This window comes from Nycticebus coucang, chromosome 5, assembly GCF_027406575.1.
Source record: "Nycticebus coucang isolate mNycCou1 chromosome 5, mNycCou1.pri, whole genome shotgun sequence".
Lineage (NCBI taxonomy): Eukaryota > Metazoa > Chordata > Mammalia > Primates > Lorisidae > Nycticebus > Nycticebus coucang.
Genome location: NC_069784.1, coordinates 108548917 through 108571169, shown reverse-complemented (window position 1 = coordinate 108571169; position 22253 = coordinate 108548917). Strand labels below are relative to the sequence as shown.

The following is a 22253-nucleotide window of genomic DNA, read 5'->3' as shown; positions in this document are numbered from 1 at the left end:
GAACTTAAGATAAACTATCAAACACATAATTTATGAAAATGAAATTTAAAAAATACATAGAAAAATAGGAGATCAAAGAAATTTGACAGAATGAAAGGGAAAAGAGAAAAATACTTATTACAAATATATTTTTGTCAGTTTTTTTTCCTGCCTATTTTGGTGTCTTTTCCAGGCATCTAATTTTTCTCCTTTTTCATGTTTTAGCACTTCTTTCACAAGCCAATATTTGTGTAACTTCTAGGCAAGCACGTGCTGGCAGCTGCTGAGTGTGCAGCTGTATGTTATGGGAACGTGGCCCTGAGAGTGATTGATTAAACATGCTTCTCTAGCCAGTGTGTAGCCAGATTGAATTCAGAGAAAACTGGAGGTACGTGGCAAACTTCAGAAGTAAGGGTTAGTCTCTGCATTTTCAAATTTGGGATGAAGTCACCAGAGTTGAGATAAATTTTTTGTTATATACAGAAATGTCTCAGGATATAAAATCAATGGACATACATCAGCAGTCTTCATTTACACGAACAACAGTCATACTAAGAATTACATCAAGGACACAATTCCCTTCATAGTCGCATCAAAGAAAATGAAATACCTTGGAATATATTTAACAAAGCACATGAAGGATCTCCATAGAGAAAACTATGAAACACTGAGAAAACAAATTGCAGAGGACACTAACAGGTGGAAGAACATGCTATGCTAATGGCTAGGAAGAATCAACATTGTTAAAATGTCTATACTACTATGCAATCCCCATTAAAATACCAAGGTCCTATTTTACAGATCTTGAAAAAATGGTTCTACACTTCATATGTAATCAGAAAAAATCCTCAATAGCCAATGCAATTCTATGAAATAAGAACAAATCTGGAAACATCACTTTACCACACTTCAATTTATATGACAAGTCCATAGTGATCAAAACAGCATGGTATTGTCATAAAAATAAGAGACGTATACCTATGAAACAGAACAGAGAATCTACAGACGAAACCAGCCTCATATAGCCATCTGATCTTTCATAAGGCAAACAAAAGCATACACTGGGGAGAAGAATCCCTACTTGGTAAATGGTGCTACAAGAACTGGTTAGCCACATTAGAAGAAATGGAACTTATATCTCTTATCACTCACAAAAATCAACTCATAGTGTATAATAGATTTAAAACTAAGACATGAAACTATAAAAATTCTAGAAGAAAATGTGGGGAAAACTCTTAATTATATCAACCTAGGGAAAGAGTTTATAAAGAAGATCCCAAGGGCAATTGCTGCAATAATAAAATTAAATAAATAGGACTAATCAAGATAAGAAGTTTCTGCACAGCTAAGTACTTAACCAGCAAAGCAAAGAGACAAACTACAGAATGGGAGAAGATACTTGCAAGCTACACATCTGACAAAGGGCTAATAACCAGAATCTACAAAGAACTCAAGCAAATCAACAAGATCAAACACCATTAAAAATTTGGCAATAGAGGCTCGGTGCCTATAGCTCAGCAGCTAAGGGCGCCGACCACATACACTGGAGCTGTCAGGTTCGAATGCAGCCCAGGCCTGCCAAACAACAATGACAACTACAACAACAACAAAATAAAAATAGGCATAAAAAAAAGGCGTTGTGGCAGGCGCCTGTAGTCCCAGCTACTTGGGAGGCTGAGGCAAGAGAATAGGTTTAAGCCCAAGAGTTTTAGGTTGCTGTGAGCTGTGATGCCACAGCACTCTATCCAGGGCAACATAGTGAAACTCTGTCTCAAAACACAAACAAACAAACAAACAAAAAAGGAAAAACAGGGCAATAGACACGAACAGAAACTTTTCTTACAGTGATAGACTAATGGTCAACAAACATGTGAAAAATGCTCGTCATCCCTAATCATCAGAGGAAGACAAACCAAAACCACACGGAGACATTACTGAACCAAGTGAGAATGGCCCACATCATAAGGTCCCAAAGCAATAGATGCTGGATCCAGAGAGAAAGGAATACTCATATACTACTGGTAGGACTGCAAACTGGTCCAACCTCTATGGAAACTAGTATAGCGATTGCTTAAAGAACCAAAAGTAGACTGCAATCCTGCGATCCCACTACTAGGTATTTACCCAAAAGAAAGAAAGAGATTTTATCATAAAGACATTTGAACTCAAATGTATATGGCAGCACAATTCACAATCCCAAACATGTGGAAACAACCCAAGTGCCCGTCAATAAGGAGGATTAATAAATCGTGGCATGTGTATATCATGGGATATTACTGAGTCATAAAAGAGATGGAGATTTTTTATCTTTGGTAACAACCTGGATAGAATTGGAGACCATACTCCTAAGTGAATTATCATAAGAATGGAAAAACAAACACCACATATATTCATTACTAAATTGGAACTGGTAGATTAACCCCTACCTGCCCACGTGAGAGAAAAAACTCAGTGAAATTCAAGGAAGGGGATGGGTAAATTCCTGCCTGACTGGGACATTGCACGGTATACTGCACACTTCCTGAGTGAAGGACATGTCTACAACACAGACTTTAGCTCTATAAAAGCAAACCGTGTAACCTAATTGTATGTACCCCGTATTAATCTGAAATTTTGAAAAAAAAATTGTTATTTCGTGTAAGAATAAAGTTCTGATGTGTCTCCTATAGCCAGAATGTTTGAGAACATAAAGAGTTTCTATGTTTGGTTATGTTTGTCTAACATGAGCTCAATATAGGCCCCAGAACTGTACAACTCCTCATCCATTAAGGTTTTATTATGGAATTACACCAATTCGGCCACAGCTCCGTAGTACACACATTGTACTACTACATTAAATATTTTCCTAGAATGCTGGATCACTTCATGACATGGTTCATTTCCTTGGCACTCTCTATAGCTCTGGACCAGTCTATATCTGTGATATCATGTATGGATTTCCAAAGCCTGCACTGCTCAACTCCCTTGCACCACAAGGATTATTAGAGATTTGTCCTTTTTCACCAATAGAACTTCAGCTGTATGGATTACGAGGTGATGGAACAAAAAGAAAACAATATGTGGATCCAGAGAATCCACACATTGAAAATTATTCACTACCCATCCCACTCAGCGTGACCAGGCTGCATGTATACACATCACCAGTAGGGGACGAGAGTAGCCATCACGGTGAGAATACTAGAAGGTGTAAAGAGAAATAGAGTGATTACCACTATAAAGGATTTCTGCTCTTTTGAAGTAGAAATTGGTCATTTCTACTTTAAACTTGCAGTGGGTCCCAGATTGCATTAGCTACTCTTTATCCAGTGTTTATCTAAAATCGTTTACACTCCACTCACAGATTTTACTATACAGGAATATCTTAGAGGTATTGCAAGGTCAGTTCTAGACCACTACAATAAAGTGAGTCACATGAATTGATTCCCCAGTGCATAAAAATGGTAGGTTTACACTGTACTGTAGTCTATTTAGTGTGCAAGAGCATTATACCTTTTTTAAAAGTATAACCCTTAATTTTAAAATACTTAATTGCCAAAAAAAATGCTAGCAATTATTTGAGCCTTTAAGAATAATTCAGAATCTTTATGTTAGTGGGAGTTCTTGCCTTGATGTTGATGATGGTTGCTAACTGATCGGGATAGTGGTTGCTGAAAGTTGGAGTGGTTGTAGTCATTTCTTAAAAATAGCAGTGAAGTTTGCTACGTCGATTGACTTTGCCTTTCAGGAAAAAACTCTTTATGGTATATAATGCTGTTGGATAGCATTTTACTCACAGTGAACTACTTTCAAAATTGGAGTCAATCTTCTCAACCCTTTTCAAAACTGCAACTTTATCTACCAACTGCTTGTAATATTGTAAATCCTTTGTTGGACTTCAACAATGTTCACAGCATCTTCACCAGAGTAAGATGTTCACAGGAGTGAATTCCACTTCAAGAAATCTTTTTTTTTTTTGCTCATCCATCACAAGTAACGCCTCCTTCATTAAGGCTTTATTATGGAATTACACCAATTCCACCACATCTCCAGGCTCCACTTCTAACTCCAGTTCTCTTGCTGTTTCCACCACATTTGCAGTTTCTGCCTCCCCTGAGGTTTTAAATCGCTCAGAGTCATCCATGCAGGTTAGAATCAACTTCTTCCAAATTCTTCTTAATGTTGATGTTTTGACCTCCTCCCATTAATCATGAATGTCTTTAACAGTATCTAGGATTCTTTAACAGAATCCTTTACAGAAAGGTTTTGATTTATTTTGCCCAGTCCATCAGAAAAAGTCACTTACGGCAGCTATAGCCTTAAAAATTGTGTTTCTGAGCTAAAAAGACTTGAAAGTCAAAATTACTCCTCCATCTATGGGCTGCAGAATAGATGTTTTATTAGCAGACACAAAACAACATTAATCTCCTTATAATCTTACCTTAATCGCTCCATATACATTTCTGTAAGAGCTCTTTTTGGGTTACGGCATTGTTAACAAGCAGTAATATTTTAAAAGAAATCTTTTTTTTCTAAGCATTAAGTGTCAATGGTGGACTTAAAATATTCAGTAAGCCCTGATGTCAACAGATATTTTGTAAACCAGGCCTTGTTGTTCCATTCGTAAAACATAGGCAGAGTAGATTCAGCATAATGAAGGGCACTAGGATTTTCAGAATGGTCGATGAATTCGGGCTTCAACTTCAAGTCACTGATTGCATTAGCCCCTAACACTGAATCAGCCTGTCTTTTGAAGTATTGGAGCCAGACACTGATTTCTCTTCCCTTGATGTGAAGATACTAGACAGTATCTCCTTTTAATAGAAGGTTGTTTTGTCTACAGTGAAAATCTGTTGTTTAGTGTAGCCACCTTCATCAATGATCTTAGCTAGATCTTCTGAATAGTTTGCTTCATCTTGCACATTTATGTTATGATGATGCTTCTTTCTTTAAACCCCATGAACCAAACTCTGCTAGCTTCCAACTTCTCTTCTGCAGCCTCTTCACCTCTCTCAGCCTTTGCAGAACTGAAGAGAGCTAGGGCCTTGCTCTGGATTAGGCTTTGGCTTAAGGGAACGTCCTGGTGGGTTTAATCTTCTATCCAGACCACTCAAACTCCTTTCATATCAACAATAAGGCTGCTTCCTTTTCTTTTTCTTTTTCTTCTTTTTTTTTGAGACAGTCTCAAGCTACCGCCCTGGGTAGAGTGCGGTGACGTCATAGCTCACAGCAACCTCCAACTCCTGGGCTCAAGCGATTCTCTTGCCTCACTTTTTCTATTTTTAGTAGAAATGGGAGTCTTGCTCTTGCTAAAGTTGGTCTAGAACTCCTTGAGCACAAGCAGTCCACCCGCCTCGGCCGCCCAGAGGGCTGGGATCACTGGCGTGCGCCACCACGCAGACTGCTGCCTGGTTTTCTTATCATTCATATGGTCCTTGGAGAATTTTGTCCTTGTGTTCACGACTTCACTAACTGTTGGGCACAGAGCTCTAGCTCTATCTCGGCTTTTGACCTGCCTTCCTCACTAAGCTTAATCATTTCTAGCCTTTGATTTAAAGGGAAAGACTTTAAACTCTTCCTTTCTCTTGAACACTTAAGGCCACTTTAGGGGTAATTAATTGGCTTAATTTCAGTATTGTATCTCTGGGAATAGGGAGACCCCAGGAGAGGAAGACAGACAGCAACGGCCAGCAGGTGGCACATCAGCACACACTCAACATCAGTGATTTAAGTTCAACCTAAACGGGCAGGGGTCCTAGCGCTCCAAAACAATTACAATACTAACCTCAGAAACCACTGATCACAGATCACCAGAACAGATATAATAATTTAAAAGTTTGAAATGCTGTGAGAATTACTAGAATGTGACACAGAGACATGCTGTTGGAAAAACGGAACTGATAGACTTGTTCAGCGCAGGGTTGCCACAAACCCTCGGTTTGTGAAAAACGCAGCATCTGTGAAACGCAATACAAGGAGGCATGCCTGAAAGTAAAAGCCAGGTACACTTAAATACATTACTCTTATTCTATGCAATAATGAACCTGTGAATTCCTTTATACTATCTAGGTGTAACTATTAAAACTACCACATTTTATTGCAGGTCTCTACAAGTAATGAGTCTTCCCTTGAAAATATATATCATTAAGCTATCTGGAATTTTCCCTGCTCATTTCCTTACAACCAGAGATGTGAGAACCAATCAAAAGCAATTGTAATTATACTTAGATTATTTTTCTGACTTGTCCAAAAAGATCTATAATAGTCTACAATTCACTATTTTCTGATATCAAATTACACAAAAAAATGAGAAAAATGATGGTACAACTCCCCCACACACACACCTTTTCTTTTTTGAGAGAGAATTTCATTTTGTTGCCCTGACTACAGTGCTGTGACATCATAGCTCACAGCAACCTTAAACTCCTGGGCTCAAGCGATCCTCTTGCTTCAGCCTCCCAAGTAGCTGGGACGACAGGTGCCCACCACAACGCCTGGCTACGGGGTCTCACTCTAGTTCAGGCTGATCTCGAACTCCTGAACTCAGGCAATCCACCCGCCTCGGCCTCCCAGGTGCTGAGAGTGCTATGAGTGTGAGTCACCGCAGCCAGCCCTGTATTTTTTTGAGGCAAAGTCTCACTCTGTTGCCCAGGCTAGAGTGCCACTGTGCCAGCCTACCTCACAGCAACCTCAAACTTCTGGGTTCAAGCAATTCTGCTTCCGCCTCCCAAGTACCTGGGACTACAGGTGCCTGCCAGGATGACCAGCTCATTTTTCTGTTTTTAGGAGAGACAACGTCTTGCTTTTGCTTGGACTGGGCTCAAACTCCTGAGCTCAAGGCATCCTCCCACCTCAGCCTCCCAGAGTTGCTAGGATTATAGGTATGAGCCACCTTGCCGTGCTTGGTCAGCACAACCCTTTTGAATGGGACATCAGCCCTTGCAATGAAAACCAGGAGTTAGAGCCACTGTTAATCCAAACTAATTTCCTAAGGAGGTGTCAGCTCCAAAATGAAAACAATGAAGATAAAAGCAAGTAATATGCATATAAAATAATGTTGATGGAAGATTTAAAAAATAAATTACAATGGCTTAGACTCAGAAATATGGGACACAAATTTCTCAAAACCCAGATTAAAGTCATTATATTTAGTTGAATGTACATATTAAGGAGACTGCATACTTACACTGAGATTCCTAACAATTTCTTCAGAATTAACTGTTTCAAAAGAAAAAAAAAATAAGTGACATTACAATTGATAACTTGACAACTGCAAAGAATGTGAACAACTCAGATGAATTTCATATATACACTTATTAATAATTATGATCTAATAAAATTAAACTTAAAATTATTTCAAGCAAAGAATTATTTTAGCCCTTAAGAATGGAGTAGGATGTAGTTTAACCTGACAATATTCAGTTAGACTTTATAGACTATCCTTACACATAGGAATTTCTAGATGCTCTATGGAGCTTTCCCAAAGAGGCAGTAGTGTGTCTGATAATCCCAACATCCTCTCAGAATCACAGGGCTATGGTTATTTGCTTTCAATTGTACTTTTTTTTTCCATACGGGTATCTTCATACTTACAACTAAAAAAGTCTTGAGGTATATTACGAGCCCTGATGCGGGGGGCAGGTCCTTCAAACATGTAGAAGTTTATTTGGGGGAAATAATCAGTCATGTATTCCATCTTGTCACAGTAAGTCTGCTCCATTCCTGAATAATAATTAAAAAATCCACTGAAGGTATATACAGGGTACCGATGGGTTGTCTTTAATCATATTAAATAGCAGGCATTTTATGTTAACAAATCTTACATCAAGTTGCACAATTTACCCTATTGCTTTATTTTAAATGGCAAAAAACCATGGCAGTGGAGAAGGGCTATGTTTATGAGGTAAGATTAGATGGGAAATAGACACAGATCATTTGTTCACAGTAGATCAATGAAAGTAATTTCCAAGATGAAAGTCCTCTGCCAGAGGCTAGTTGAATCTTTATAGTAACTGATTGATATATAAGACATTACACATTTTTAAACCAGAAAAGCAATATGATTTTTATAAAATAATACATGAGAAGAATAAGGAGTAGAAAATATTTACTTTTAAATGTATTTTATTTAAATTAATATGAGCAGCATGTGCTCTTAAAGGATTTGGCGATTAAACCTTTTTTTATTTGAAGACTCTTCAGATTACATGTACATTTTTTCTTTTTAATACAGGGTCTCACTCTGTTTCCCAGGCTGGAATGCAACAGTGCAATCATAGCTCACTGCGGCCTCCAACTCTTGGGTTCAAGAGATCCTCCTGCCTCAGCCTCCAGAGTGGCTGAGACTATAGGCACAGGCCACCATGCCTGGCTAAGTATTTTTTTTTTTTAATTGTTTTGTAGAGACGAGCTCTCCCTGTGTTGCCCAGGCTGGTCTTGAACTCCTGACTTCAAGCTATCCTCCTGCTTCATCCTCCCAAAGTGTTAAGTTTACAGTGTGAGCCACTGTGCCCAACTCTATATGTAAATATTTATTTTTATCAATTTCTTTTAGCAAAATGTACATTAAAGGTTTCCTTTTAATTTTGATATAATAAGACAAAGTGTTAGGGAACTATCTCAGAACATTTTAAAATACATTACTATGTTTCTCATTGACATGATGTTCTAAGATACAAACACAAGTTCTGCAGACACATTTCTTTTTCCTCCTGATACTCCACGCCTGGTGCCTTCCCAAGTGTTGGAGCTTAGCTTTGACATCCTCCCAATGAAGCGGTCCAACCTCCCCAGCTAGGAAAGGTCCACGTCTGCTTTATGTACTTCTGAACACTCTAAATCTAGTAAAAGTACCTGGCATTGAGTAGGCACTTAGAAAATATACAGACTAAATGAGTTAATACTTTAAAACCACATGAAAGCATCCTGTGTGAGGTGGGAAAGCTGTGGCTGCTGTTACACTCCCGTTATCATTCGTGTTAACTGAAGTTGAGAGTTAATCTCACCTAGAGAAATGTGAGGAGATGGGGACTTTAAAGATCAGATGCTATTTATTCACATAACTGAAAAAAAATACACATGGCATGGCAAATGTTGCAGACATAATAAATTGCAGCCAACCTACATGACTGAATCACTGGCTGAAAGAAGACCCCCAAAACACTTTTTAAGATTGAATAACAACCCCAACACATCCGTGTTAAATACTATCAACTCTGTTTTTACAGAAAATAAGGTCATTAGATTTTCTGGGATATTAGAATAATTAAACTAGAAATTTTAATTTACGCCTCTTTTCATCACAATTTACCACCAAAATGGGGAGGCTGAGGTGGGAGAAACACTTGATCTCAGGAGTTTGCAATCAGACTGACCAAGAGTGGGACCCTATCTTTACTAAAAGTGGCAGGCACCAAAAGTCCAAGCTACTCAGGAGGCTAAGGCAAGAGGATCACTTGAGCCTAAGAGTTTGAGGTTGCTGTGAGCTAGGCTGATGCCATGGCACCCTAGCCTCGTTATCAGGGTACAACTCTATCTCAAAAAAACAAACAAAAACCACAATTTATCATCAAATTCATTCTTTGCTTCTTCAAGAGTTTCTAAGTCTGGAAATGCAGACTTTAAAAAGTCAATACTATTTTTGTATCATTCCTGAAGTGCTAATATCTCATCAATGATAAAATATAACTTCTTAAGAAAAAAACATACCATGGTCAGCCAAAAGGATGATATTGACACAATTATGTAAATTCCTCTGCTTCAGGCCTTCCATCAACATTCCAAAAGCATCATCTACTAACTGTAAGGCTTTAATTACCTTAAAAAAAAAAATTGGAGTTAAGATTGTCCTCATACGTTGTTTCAATTAACCAAATCATTATCTAATCAAGCAAAAATTAAACACATTTCCTTCTCTGAAATGGCGGATTTTTACAGTAGAACATCAGAACCCAGCACCCATGAGCTACCTCCTCGTTTATCAAATACCAACTCCCTAAATGTCTATAAACAAAAAATTAAACCATGTTCCCTTCAAAGGAAGATGGACTACAGGCCAATAAATACATGAATCAATGTTGAATGTCAACAAAGACTGTTCAGCTGTAAAGGGTTTCATCATGATGGCAGCCCCTCCTGAGGGGGCCTAAGTGGTTACATTCATTCCAGAGAGGCATGGGACAGTGGATTACCACACAGTTAAATAGAGACATACTCTCGTAACATAACAATTCTATCTCTGAAAAAAAAAAAATTCTATCTCTGGGCATTTTTCCTAAGTAAACACACAGAATACAAATGGAGATTTATAGGAACATATTCATCATATTATTGATTTAAAATTTAAATTCAAGGAAAAATAAATAATGGCATGTCCTCAAGAAAGCATATTCTGTAGCCATTAAGAATCACTGCTTAGAGAACAGTAGCACAGGAAGACATTTCACAACAAATACGATCTTAAACATAAAAAATGAAAACCAATCTGTCTGGTACACACCTGCATATATGGCATAATCCTGATTTTATTTTGAAATATATTTGAACATTTATTAGCAAATACGCATACACAGAAAACAAAAAGGAAATATATCAAAGTACTATTAACAGTGGTTGTCTTTGAATAGTGGAATTGGGCTTCATTTTATTTTATTGTTTATTGTTTTAAATTTTGTTCACACTTTATCAGTGCAATACATTGAGCTGATCTAAGGTTTAAGTAAATTTTTATGACATAAATTTTTCGTATTTTTCCCAGTGAATTAGAAAGTGTAATAGCAATGGATTGGGGGAAAATGTTTCATCTCTCGTAGGACTATTATTACTAGTAACAATTTACCTATTTTTATTTATTGAGAAAGAATTTTACAAGCCAGGTCGTGTTAAGAGCTTTAGCGCATGACCTCACGAAATCCTCGCAGCAAACATTCCTGGATGGTGCTGTTGGAACTACCAGTTAATTGTAAAGGTCAGGAGAGTTGAGGTTCAAAGAAGTAACATGCTTCTGGCCCTACAGTTAATAAGAGACAGAGCAGAACTTGACCTCAACCCACACTCCATCTCCTGCTAAATCCATCACCAACCCCAAGATGCTCTCTTGACCCTCAATCTGAGGGTGACCTGCTCTCTGTCTGCCAGTGAGAATCACGGTCTTCACCCATTGTCATGTCACTTGGTCATTCCGCTCACTCCCCAATCCACACTAAGAGCCCCTCCTCTTCTGGCCTCTCCCAGCACCCTGGCGCACTAATGTTACTGGACTCCTCATAGTTTTGAAATTGTCTGTGTACGTGTCTGCCTCCCAAGGACAGCATGAGTTCCTTTAGGAAAGGGATTGTGCAACCTAATTCATCACGTTACCTGAACTAGAATCCTTCACGAAGTACACACTCCATGGAATGTGAAGTGACTGGATGTCAGGCTCTACCTGTTGCCCAGCCAAGGAAAAGAAACCAGAGGTCCTTGTAACGGGCAATGAGTGAGCAGCTTTGGGGGTGGTACAATAATTTACAGGGGTAGAAATGGAACTTTTCATTCCATCTGAGATGTGATAAATTTTTTATCAATAATGAATAACAGGCTCAGCGCCCATAGGTCAGTGGTTAGGGTGCTGGACACATACACCAGTGCTGACGGGTTCAAATCTGGCCCGGGCCTGCTAAACAACAATGACAACTACAGCAACAACCAATAGCCAGGCATTGCGGTGGGTGCCTATTGCCCCAGCTACTTGGGAGTCTGAGGCAAGAGAATCGCTTAAGCCCAAGAGTATGAGGTTGCTGTGAGCTGTGACACCACAGCACTCTACCCAGGGTGACATAACAAGACTCTGTCTAAAAAAAAGAAAGAATAATAGTGGAAGCTTAAACTGAAGAATGTAGGCCATTATTCATTATTTAAAGTTACTCATGACCAGTCAGGACATTCTGTTACCAATTTATCTTCAAACCCAGAGGCACATTGTGATACATTTGAGAAGATATGCATGGTTTCGTGATGCTTCAAATGCCTCTCCCAACACCTCCTGTCCAAATCCTAACACCCTGTATGTCCCCATTTCATAAACCCTCCTTTAGTTATACTAGACCACAAAAAACTTCCCACTGAAGTATTGTTTAAGCTATCAAAATTTTAAAAATTTTAACATTACACAATTTCTTTAAAAATACCTCATTGTACATTAACTCATTATTTCTTTTTTTCTTTTTCTTTTTTTTTTTTTTTTGCGGGGGCTAGGTTTGAACCCGCCACCTCCGGTATATGGGGCCAGCATCCCACTCTTTGAGCCACAGGCACCACCCACTCATTCTTTCTCTTATTTGTCCTTTTAGCATGGTTCCTAGCAGTAGTAGGTGAAGTCAGCTTCCTTACCTCTAAGAATGTCTAGTACAGTGGTTCTCAATCTTCCTAATGCCACGACCCTTTTTATTTTAATTTATTTAGTTTTGGTCGGGGCCAGGTTTGAACCCACCACCCTCGGTATGTGGGACCAGCGTCCTACTCTCTGAACCACAGGCGCCGCCCACCACGACCCTTTAATACAGTTCTTCATGTTGTGGTGACGCCCAACCATAAAATTATTTTTGTTGCTACTTAATAACTGTAATTTTGCTACTGTTAAGAATCGTAATGTAAATATCCAGATATGCAGGAGACCCCTAAAGGGATTGCGACCCACAGGTTGAGAACCGCTGGTCTAGGACAATATTAGGCCCGCCAGAAACTGTTTTAAGGTAGGCCTTAAAGAGATAGCAGACAAGAAGGATTTTGATAACTGAAAAATCTGGAATAGTTAATGGCTGAAAACAAACTAAATAGCCTTTTTTTTTTTTTTTTGTAGAGACAGAGTCTCACTGTACCGCCCTCGGGTAGAGTGCCGTGGCGTCACACGGCTCACAGCAACCTCTAACTCTTGGGCTTACGCGATTCTCTTGCCTCAGCCTCCCGAGCAGCTGGGACTACAGGCGCCCGCCACAACGCCCGGCTATTTTTTGGTTGCAGTTTGGCCGGGGCTGGGTTTGAACCCGCCACCCTTGGCGTATGGGGCCGGCGCCCTGCTCCCTGAGCCACAATAGCCTTTTTACTTTCCATTTACAAGTCACATATATTAACTCTGAATGAAGCGTGTGATTAAAAATAACAAGAAGAAGAAGAAAGTCATTTCCATCCATTCTGCCTTCTTCCTGAGTTTTAAATGAGGCTTGGTCTCAGTGCCCCTCTTATTTTCACCTTTCATGCTCTCCTTAAAGCATCTCTGCTTCTGTGTACCCCTTACATGGTGCCACCTCCCAGAGCTTCATCTCCTTGGAGTTTTAATCCTGTATTCGATTATCCTCTGGAAATTTGGATGTCATAGGCACCTCAATTATAAAATGAACATCTCTCCCAAACTTCAGTGGTCTTATTAACGTAAATGAGCACCTGCTAGTGAATACGGATGCCAGAAATCATCCTAAATTCCCCACGTCCTCACCAAACTCACTCTAGGTCATGTTTAGTCTATCTTCAAAACGAACCTCAAAAGCATCTTCTTCCATCCATGCTGTTACCCCTACCCTAACCCAAGTCATTATTACCTCTTTTCGGGAATGTTCCAAAAGCTAACCTGTCTCTCTCGGTTTGCTTGCTTCCTCTAACCCATTCCTCTTACACGACAAAAGTGATCTCTAAGTAAGTGCACATGGGTCTGCTCAGGTCACTGCCCTGATCAAAGTGCCTCAATGCTTGCCATAGTACCTTTTACGTCCTGCGAGGACGCACAGGACTGGGTGCCTGCCCCCTTTGGGCTGCCTGCTAGGCCCCTGCCCTGGTTCACAGTGCTCCAGACTGGTGGGAGATAATATTCATGTTTCCAACATCACCCAGCAGGCACAGAGCAGCACACAGTAGGGATGCCATCACTATTCTTACCATTGTCATGTCATCTACTTGTCAAGCCATCTAGCCATTAGTCTGTCTGTCCATTTGTTCATTCTGTGTGTTCCTCCAATATATACACCCCCTTCTTCATCAGGCCACCTGAGAATTCTGTTTCCTTTTTGTCACTGAGAGGAAAACCTCTTAACAAGCCCCGATCCCCACCCCCTCCCAGACCTCTCAGGGCACACTGACCTGTTCCTTTGCAGCACTTTTCACAATTATATTTAAAATGCATGTGGGTGCTAAACTCAAGCACTGAATGGACAGAAAAGGAAATGGTGCTGGAACACTGGCTGTAGAGGTCAGACAAAAGCAGGTAGAGTGCCACCTCTCAATGGTGTTGATCATCTCAGACATGGCTAACGGTTAAAATAGAAAGGAAGAAACGACAAATGTGTTTTAGGTAGTTACCAAGCCACTGGCACTTAGGGTAACCTGAATAAATCTAACATTCTGTGATTCAGCCCATAGAGCTGTAGGAATACAGAAGAGGCCTGAGGCTTACGAGTGTCAAGGCTTGGGCAGGGCATTATATTAGGTATCATTCTGTTCAATAGGAAGGAAAAAAAGGGCTGTTCCGAGAAATGGCCAAGGCGTGCTGCCAGAATGAATATGCGTGCATTCCAACCGAGAATAATTGCCAAATGGGTTTCCACGGGCTGGGGAAATGCCATATTCATGGGAGCATTTGCAGCTTTATACTTGTGTCAAAGACAGTAGAGGCTCCAGTGGAGTTTAGAAGAGAGAATGGGTTTTTTGTTAAAAACAATAGTTAAGGATTCTATTAGTGTAGTAAAATCATAACAGAAGGGTCTGGATAACAAAGAAACTTATATTGGAGAGTCTACTTCTAAGATAATAGGAGTTTTAAAGGGGAATAACTCTGCCTAAGCAGGGGTCCTCAAACTTTTTAAACAAGGGGCCAGTTCACTGTCCCTCAGACTGTTGGAGGGCTGGACTATAGTTTAAAAAAAAAAATTATGAACAAATTCCTATGCACACTGCACATATCTTATTTGGAAGTAAAAAAACAAAACGGGAACAAATACAATCACACTGCCTCATGGGGCCCACGGGCTGTAGTTTAAGGACCCCTGGTAAGGCAATAACATATTAAGTCAATAATGTATAATATGTTATTTTTATAAGAAACTTATGAATGAAACTGCACATGAGTAGACAGCTGGAGACACCAGAGTGGACTTGCAGGTGACATAGCTTGAACATCTTGCAGTGGCTTGTGCATCACCCAGCCACGGTGACCTTGTTATAGCAAATAACAGTACCACATGGAGGTGGTCCACAAACATTCATCAAATGCGTTAAGACGTGGTTAATAAGGCAGTGTCCTTTCTAGAATTTTACCAATTTTACCAATTTTATGGTTAATAAGGCAGATTAACCCTGGCGTCCTTTTTTAGGCTTTTAACTCTTTTGATTTTCTCCTTTAAATATCAAATACATTTATGCTCAGTAAAAATTAATGAATAGCATTTTATTTTGTGGATGAGAGCTAGATGATTTTGAGACTGTGCGGAAACAGGAGGCTTGTTTCTGACCAAAGGAGGCAACATGAGGCAGCCTGACCCAGCCTAGTTCACTGAAGAAGAACAAAAAACAAATGATTTCCTAGGGGCTGGAATTTAGCCCCTACCTACACAAGGAGGCGGGTCAACTTGTCTGTCTCTTGAGTAATGTCTTCCAGGACCACACAAACAGGATGCTGAAACCAGCTGCAAAGAAACCAGACCTATCTCTGATCTAACTGCCTCAAGCCAGAAAAGACATACCAAATGATCTTACCCTGACTTTTCTTTCATTTTAATCTAATTTTAATGCTACAACTCACACCCAAGGGTGGAAACTTAAAATGCTAATGAGGAGGATACCTAAGAGCTGGTATTCCTACTGCTCTGAGATGCTGGGGCAGGAAGATTGCCTGAGGTTAGAGACTGGCCTGAGCAAGAGTGAGAGCCCTTCTGCACAAGACGCAGAAGAAATAGCAAGACCCTGTAGGCCCAGCTACTTGGGAGGCTGAAGAGGAAGGCCTGCTTGAGCCTAAAAGTTTGAGGTTGCAGTGAGCTGTAATGACACCACTGCACTCTAGCCTGGGCAACAAAGCCAAGACCTTGTCCCAAATAAAAATGCAATAAATAAATAAGTAAACTGCTAATGATACATGTGATATGGGAAGGAGCTAGACTGCAAAGTGCATGGCCACCAATAGAACCCCACCTCTACATGTGATGGCTTCAACACTGAAACTTGCCCACTTTTTTGTTCTTTTTGAGACAGAGTCTTACTTTGTTACCCTCAGTAGAGTGCTATGACATCACAGCTCACAGCGACCTCAAAGTCTTGGGCTTAAGTGATTCTCTTGCCCCAGCCTCCCAAGTAGCTGGGACTACAGGCGCCCTCCACAATGCCTGGCTATGTTTTTATTTTAGAGACGAGGTCTCACTCTGACTCAGGCTGGTCTCAAACTTAGGAGCTCAGGCAGTTCACATGCCTTGGCCTCCCAAAGTGCTTGGATTACAGGTGTGAGCCACTGTGCCCAGCCCTTGCCCCTGTCTTTACAATCTCATAAAAGTTCCCCAGCCCTTTGTGCAGGGAGCCAGTCTGATTGTCTCTTAACCAGCACTGTCTTCCTTTTTTGTTCAAAGGAAAACCCCCCAGTAAATGCCTGGCCTGCCAAGATCTTTCTGGTCTCATGCCAATCGTTCACTGACTCAGGGACCAAGAAACTGATGTCTAGTGTCAATTTTGCATTTCTTTAAAAATATAAACTTACTTTGGCACTGACTGGTCCACTGTCATGTCCTGAAGAATCAGGCTCTTCAAAGTACATGGTATAAAAACTGGGTCTACGGGTAAAGTTGCAACAAAGGAAGACATTGTCAATTCAGAGTGAACCTACAAGCTGAATTTGGGGATTTTGTAGTTTCCCAACTTGCTAGCTCTGCCTTGTGCTTTCTCTATGGCCTCCTTCCCCCAGGCTTGGGGGTCCCACTTGGCCCCAGCGGGGCTGGATCCCCTAACAGGAAGTGAGACAGACCTTTCCGGACGTAAACATTGGTGTGCCCCAGTTTTGTTCTTGTAGTTGAGACCACTCTTGCTTTGCCCCAGTCCTTTATATTTCCTGGTTTGGGACTGTTTGCTGACTCTTGGTTCTGCTGCACCGAGTTCCTGCTCTCAGCACCTGGTTTCTGATGCACTGTTGATCTGGTGCTCCCTGACACAATGCCCTCAGTCCAGCCTGGTGCCACGGCCTTGCTGGAGCATCTCAGACTCCTGCAGGAGTGTCAGACCTGCTCCTGGCTCTTCCCTACTCCAGACCTGGCTGTGTCACATTGGCCTCTGCCCTCTATGACGGGCTCTATTTCTGTTGTTCAATAGTGTCATCCATGTTCTCAAGACCAAAAAGTACCCAACCCTCAGGAATAATTCTAAAAAAGTGCCCATTAAAAGGCCATGTCAGGTCTTTTCAAAAATCATTATTTAAAATAAAGAAATCATTCCTTTTTTAAACTCACATATATCCCACTAGACCAGCAGTTCTCTGACCCTAGATAATACCTTTCAGCTTCAGGCAAGTCCAGCCATTCTAATATTGTAGAGATCCTCTTTTCATATGAGACACTCCTAAAAAAAAAAAGAATAGTAAAATTTCAAAAAACTCAGTCCAAATAAGAAGTCCATTACATTCCTACTCAGAAAGGTTATCTGCTATTTTATGTTTCTATATGATCTATGATCAAAATACTGAAAGAGATTCAGTAATATTCAAAGGGATTCCTATTTCCAGTGTTTACATATAGATACACTTGCAGTGAGATCAATTAAATGATATTGTTTTGTTTCCTTCTCACCACTCTTTCCTTCAATTTTCCCCCAGCTAAAATAAAAATCCCTTGGATTATTGTCTATTAATTCAATTTCTTTCATTTATGCATTGATACATATTAAGCATCTATTAACAGACACCATGTGTTCATTTGAAACAGAATTTATCAGTGAGCAAATGAAAGATTCTGTTCCAGTGGAGGAAGACAAGTCACAGATGACCAACCCAGACCATAAATAAACTACATGGTGTATTAAGAAGTGACAGATGCACTTTATGGGGGCAAGACATGATTGCAAGAGGGACTTTACCTAACAATTGCAATCAGTGTAACCTGGCTTATTGTACCCTCAATGAATCCCCAACAATAAAAAAATAAATCAATAAATATATAAATAAAAAGAAGTGACAGATGCTGTGAACAAAAGGACAACTAGATCAGAGGAAGGGTCCTGAGAAACTAGGGTGGGGTGGTTTAGAACTCTAAATCTTAGTGTGATCAGGATAGGACAATATCGAGAAGGTCATTTTTGAGCCTGAAGGAGGTGGAGTGGGCACTGGGATCCATGGACCGAGTCATCTCACAGGGGGAGCAGCAGGGGCTCAGGTCCTACAGCAGAAACAAGCCTGGGGTGTTGAGGCCTACCCAGGAGGTCAGAGTGGGCACCCGGGAGAGTAGGTGACAGGGTCTGAGAGATAGGGGGACAGACAGCTGGAGTCATGCCACATAGGGCCTTGAAGACTTTTACTCCGAGTGACACAGGGAGCCACTGAAGTTGTTGCTGCAGGACAGTACCATAATCTGACTTGTATTAAAGGAATAATTCTGCCAGGTGAAAAGAGAACAGATTGTAGAGCACAGAACTAGGGAGATGTGTAAAGAGGCAACGGCAATAATACAGGCCAGAGTGGAAAGCTGGGAGTGGTAATGCTGGAGGGTCTCAGTTCTCACACTTCTGAGATTTTGAATTAGAGCCAAAAGCATATACTGACAGACTGAGGGCTTTAAGGGAGAAGAATTAGTGATGACTCCAGGAGTTTTGGCCCAAACAAATGGAATAATACAATTATCATCAAGATTGCATCTTACAAGGGTACATGTGAGGCTTGGCAAATGTGGAATGTAAATGTCTTGGCAAAGTAACTAAGAAAATGCCAGGAGGGCTATGTCAACTAATGAGATGAAAATGTGCCAAATATTCTATGAACCAAGTGTATGGTGCCCCATGATCATATTGATGTACACAGCTATGATTTAATAAAAAAAAATTAAAAAAAATAAAAAGATTAAGATAAAAAAAAAATTTCCACCTAGATGGGACCATATCTGAAAGTGCTTCACTTACAGATAACGTATAACTTACTTGTTATAAGGCACATATTTGGAAGGCAAGGTGCCATTTATAGGCACCTCTGATCCTGGCCAAAAGAAGGTAGCAGCTTTTAAACCTTGATATATTGCTGTCAGCCACATCTGTAAGAACAGAACATTTAGGATAAGTGAAATGCGATAATTAGTTTGGGTAGAAAAGGTGCATCTTACTAGAAACAATGTAAATAGTTGCAAAGTTTATTAAAATGTGTTTAAATTATTTAAAATGTGTCTTGGTAGCAGTCAAAATATGTAAGTATCCAGAGATGTACCTGGAAAATCAAAACCTTAAAAAGACAGTAAGAAGTCAACGTCATTTTTTTTTTCAAATTGGCAAGATTGTAGCTTCTCTTTCCCTTTAAAAGAATTAAACCAAATGAAGAAAAACATCAACAGAAAATCTTTCTGTGTAACTTCCAGATTGATACATTTATAACACCCACGTTTTCACATAAGCTATGTGAGTTAATAGCTTATGTTAAATCATAGAAATACCTTCCCACCCTCAGCCCTTAGGAGCTAGATGGATAATATTAAACTCAAAATAAAGCAAGAAGATTGAGCCACTGTCACACTGGGAAATGGAAGTTACTTTGGGTGCCACATGCAGAATGCTACATACTGGTTGCCCATGCCACCAGGCTGGATTCCTTAGCTCCGGTGAAGAAAGGGAAAAATTCTTGTTGAGATTTACATCGTACATATTATTGTCGATGATGCCATGTGATTCTGGATACAAACCCTACAATGATAATTTCAAACAGATTTAAGGTAAAATATAAACATACTTAAATTAAAACAGCATAAGATCTATAATTCACATTTAAGAAGGATTGTATATGCCTGTCAATATAAAATACCAGAATCTGAACACAAATATCAGAAATTAATACAATCATCCATTGGTACCCATAGGGGATTGGACCCCTGGCTTCCCTCAGGTACCCAAATCCAAGGATGCTCAACTTCTTGATGTAAAATGATATGGGATTTGCACATAACCTATGCATGTTCTCCTGTATGTTTTAAATCACCTCTAACTTATTCACAATACCGAATACTATATAAATGTTATGTAAATCGTTGTTATACTATATTGTTGAGGGAATAATTAATAAAGGAAAGTCTGTACATCTTCAGTACAGATGTGATATTGAAAAAACATTTTCAATCCTGGTTGAAATTCAACTGGTTGAATCCAGAGATGCAGAACCCACAGATATGGAGGCCAACTGTGCATATGTACATTTACAGACTTTTTTTCTAGCTCTACCACAGTCTATAGCAGTGAGTAAAAGACCTGCAAGTGAAGGCAGATGGTTTGTATTGATGGTCTTAATATAACTCTGTGTGCTTAATAACTGTCAAAGTTTCCTGTATTACCATGACGATTAGCCATTAGTTACATTGTCAATAATAGCAAGACATTTTCTAGCTAGAACCTTTACATATCAAATACTCTGGCTATCTTGGATCAGTGTTACCAGCACTTTAAAAGGGAGCCCTCCCAAGTCTTTACCCATCTGTCCTTCCATTAGTCCAGTCATCTGTCCAGTCCAATCACACATATTCCTTCCATCCATCCACATATGTTCATTGAATACCTATTACATCCTCTGTAGTTGTAACTACTTGTAGATAGATTTAAGGTCATGAACTCATAGCATTACTATATATACACACAAGTGTATACAAACATATAAATTGAATAGTAAATTAATCACACTTACATATAATCCCTTATTTGTACATATGCATATATGTGCATACGGTATTATAATATCACATATACATGTTTATGTGTGTATGTATACATGTACTGTCATTTCTTGTTATTCATGGTAGTTATATTCTATAAAGTTGCCATGAATTCTGAATTAATGATACTAAAACATCCTCCTAGAGAAAATGCAAGGTTAGGTTCCTAAGCGGCTCTGATGACATTTTTCTCTGCCAATCAATACCTAACCTTGTTTGATGTATGTTTCTGTTTAACGACACCTTACTTACTACATATTGTTGGTTCGCTACAACTTATGCCTGAACAAAATTTAGCTAACACTAGTATTTTCTCTGTAAGGCAACTCAGAGCCTTCTTGTTCTTAGCTGTACTTTAGTCTTACCCTTGGGGACCATTTTAAATGGTGAACTGACCAAGGGAAAGCACAAATATATAAAAAGCATGGCACTAAATAGACAAGAGACTGTGAAAATGACACCTGTTTACAGCATGTGAGCTAAAACAAGCAGACAGAATGTCTCCTTGTTAGACCTCAGCTAGGAACATGTGGATCAGGCAACTCAAATTTTTTCCTTCTCTCTAATGTTCACAAACGACCACAAGTATTTGGCTTGGAGGTCATATAAATTTTAGCGAGTAGACAAATCCATAAATATGGAATCTGTAAAGACTCAGAATACACACAAGTGCTTAAGGGTTAAAATTTAAATGTTATAGCTACTGTTCTATAGCAATGAAAGACTAAAATGCAAGTGAGTAAAGATAGACATATCCTTTGGTGACAAAGGCTGAGGCAGAGGACTCCTCCTAAGATGGGTTCTAAATCCATAAGTCTTTTTTTTTTTTTTTTTTTGAGACAGAGTCTCACTTCGTCACCTTTGGTAGAATGCGCTGGCAGCATAGCTCACAGCAACCTCAAACTCTTGGGCTTAAGCAATTCTCTTCCCTTAGCCTCCCAAGTGGCTAGGACTACAGGCACCCACCACCTCCCTCTATTTTTAGAGACGAGGTCTCACTCTGCCTCAGGTTGGTCTTGAACCTGTGAGCTCTGGTAATCCACCCACCTCGGTCTCCCAAGTGCTGGGATTACAGGCATGAGCTACCGCACCTGGCCCTACATCTATAGGTCTTAAATAACTTAATTTTTAAAGATGATTTTAATCATTCCACCTACATCTTTTTATACATTGAAGAGAATTCACTTGTTTTAATTGCTTTATCTGAAGAGATATAGCCAGTGTGGATGCATTTATGAAATCAAAATCTTTTTCAAGTTAATTATAATGAAAAGACTAGGAAAGAACAAAATTTCCCACATCAACATAGTTGCCTTTATGTACACTCTATCATTCCCAGCAGACCTTCAGATAAGTGAAGGGCAATCAAAAGACCAGAGGAAAATGATATGTCTCACATGAAAGAAG

At 39.7% G+C, this 22253-nt stretch overlaps 1 protein-coding gene across 3 annotated transcripts in view; it reads right to left on the bottom strand.

Moving 5' to 3' along the window:
* Positions 1–22253, bottom strand: part of ENPP3 (ectonucleotide pyrophosphatase/phosphodiesterase 3) — a 90233-nt gene that overhangs the window by 36333 nt on the left and 31647 nt on the right. For all 3 annotated transcript variants that reach the window (XM_053592066.1, XM_053592067.1, XM_053592068.1), the window contains exons 8-14: positions 19711–19830; positions 19081–19190; positions 17449–17514; positions 16664–16736; positions 9664–9772; positions 7549–7677; positions 7142–7173 (exon numbers count right to left, since the gene is read on the bottom strand). In XM_053592066.1, the coding sequence (XP_053448041.1) occupies positions 7142–7173; positions 7549–7677; positions 9664–9772; positions 16664–16736; positions 17449–17514; positions 19081–19190; positions 19711–19830 (639 nt within the window). The remainder of the gene's footprint in view (positions 1–7141; positions 7174–7548; positions 7678–9663; positions 9773–16663; positions 16737–17448; positions 17515–19080; positions 19191–19710; positions 19831–22253) is intronic.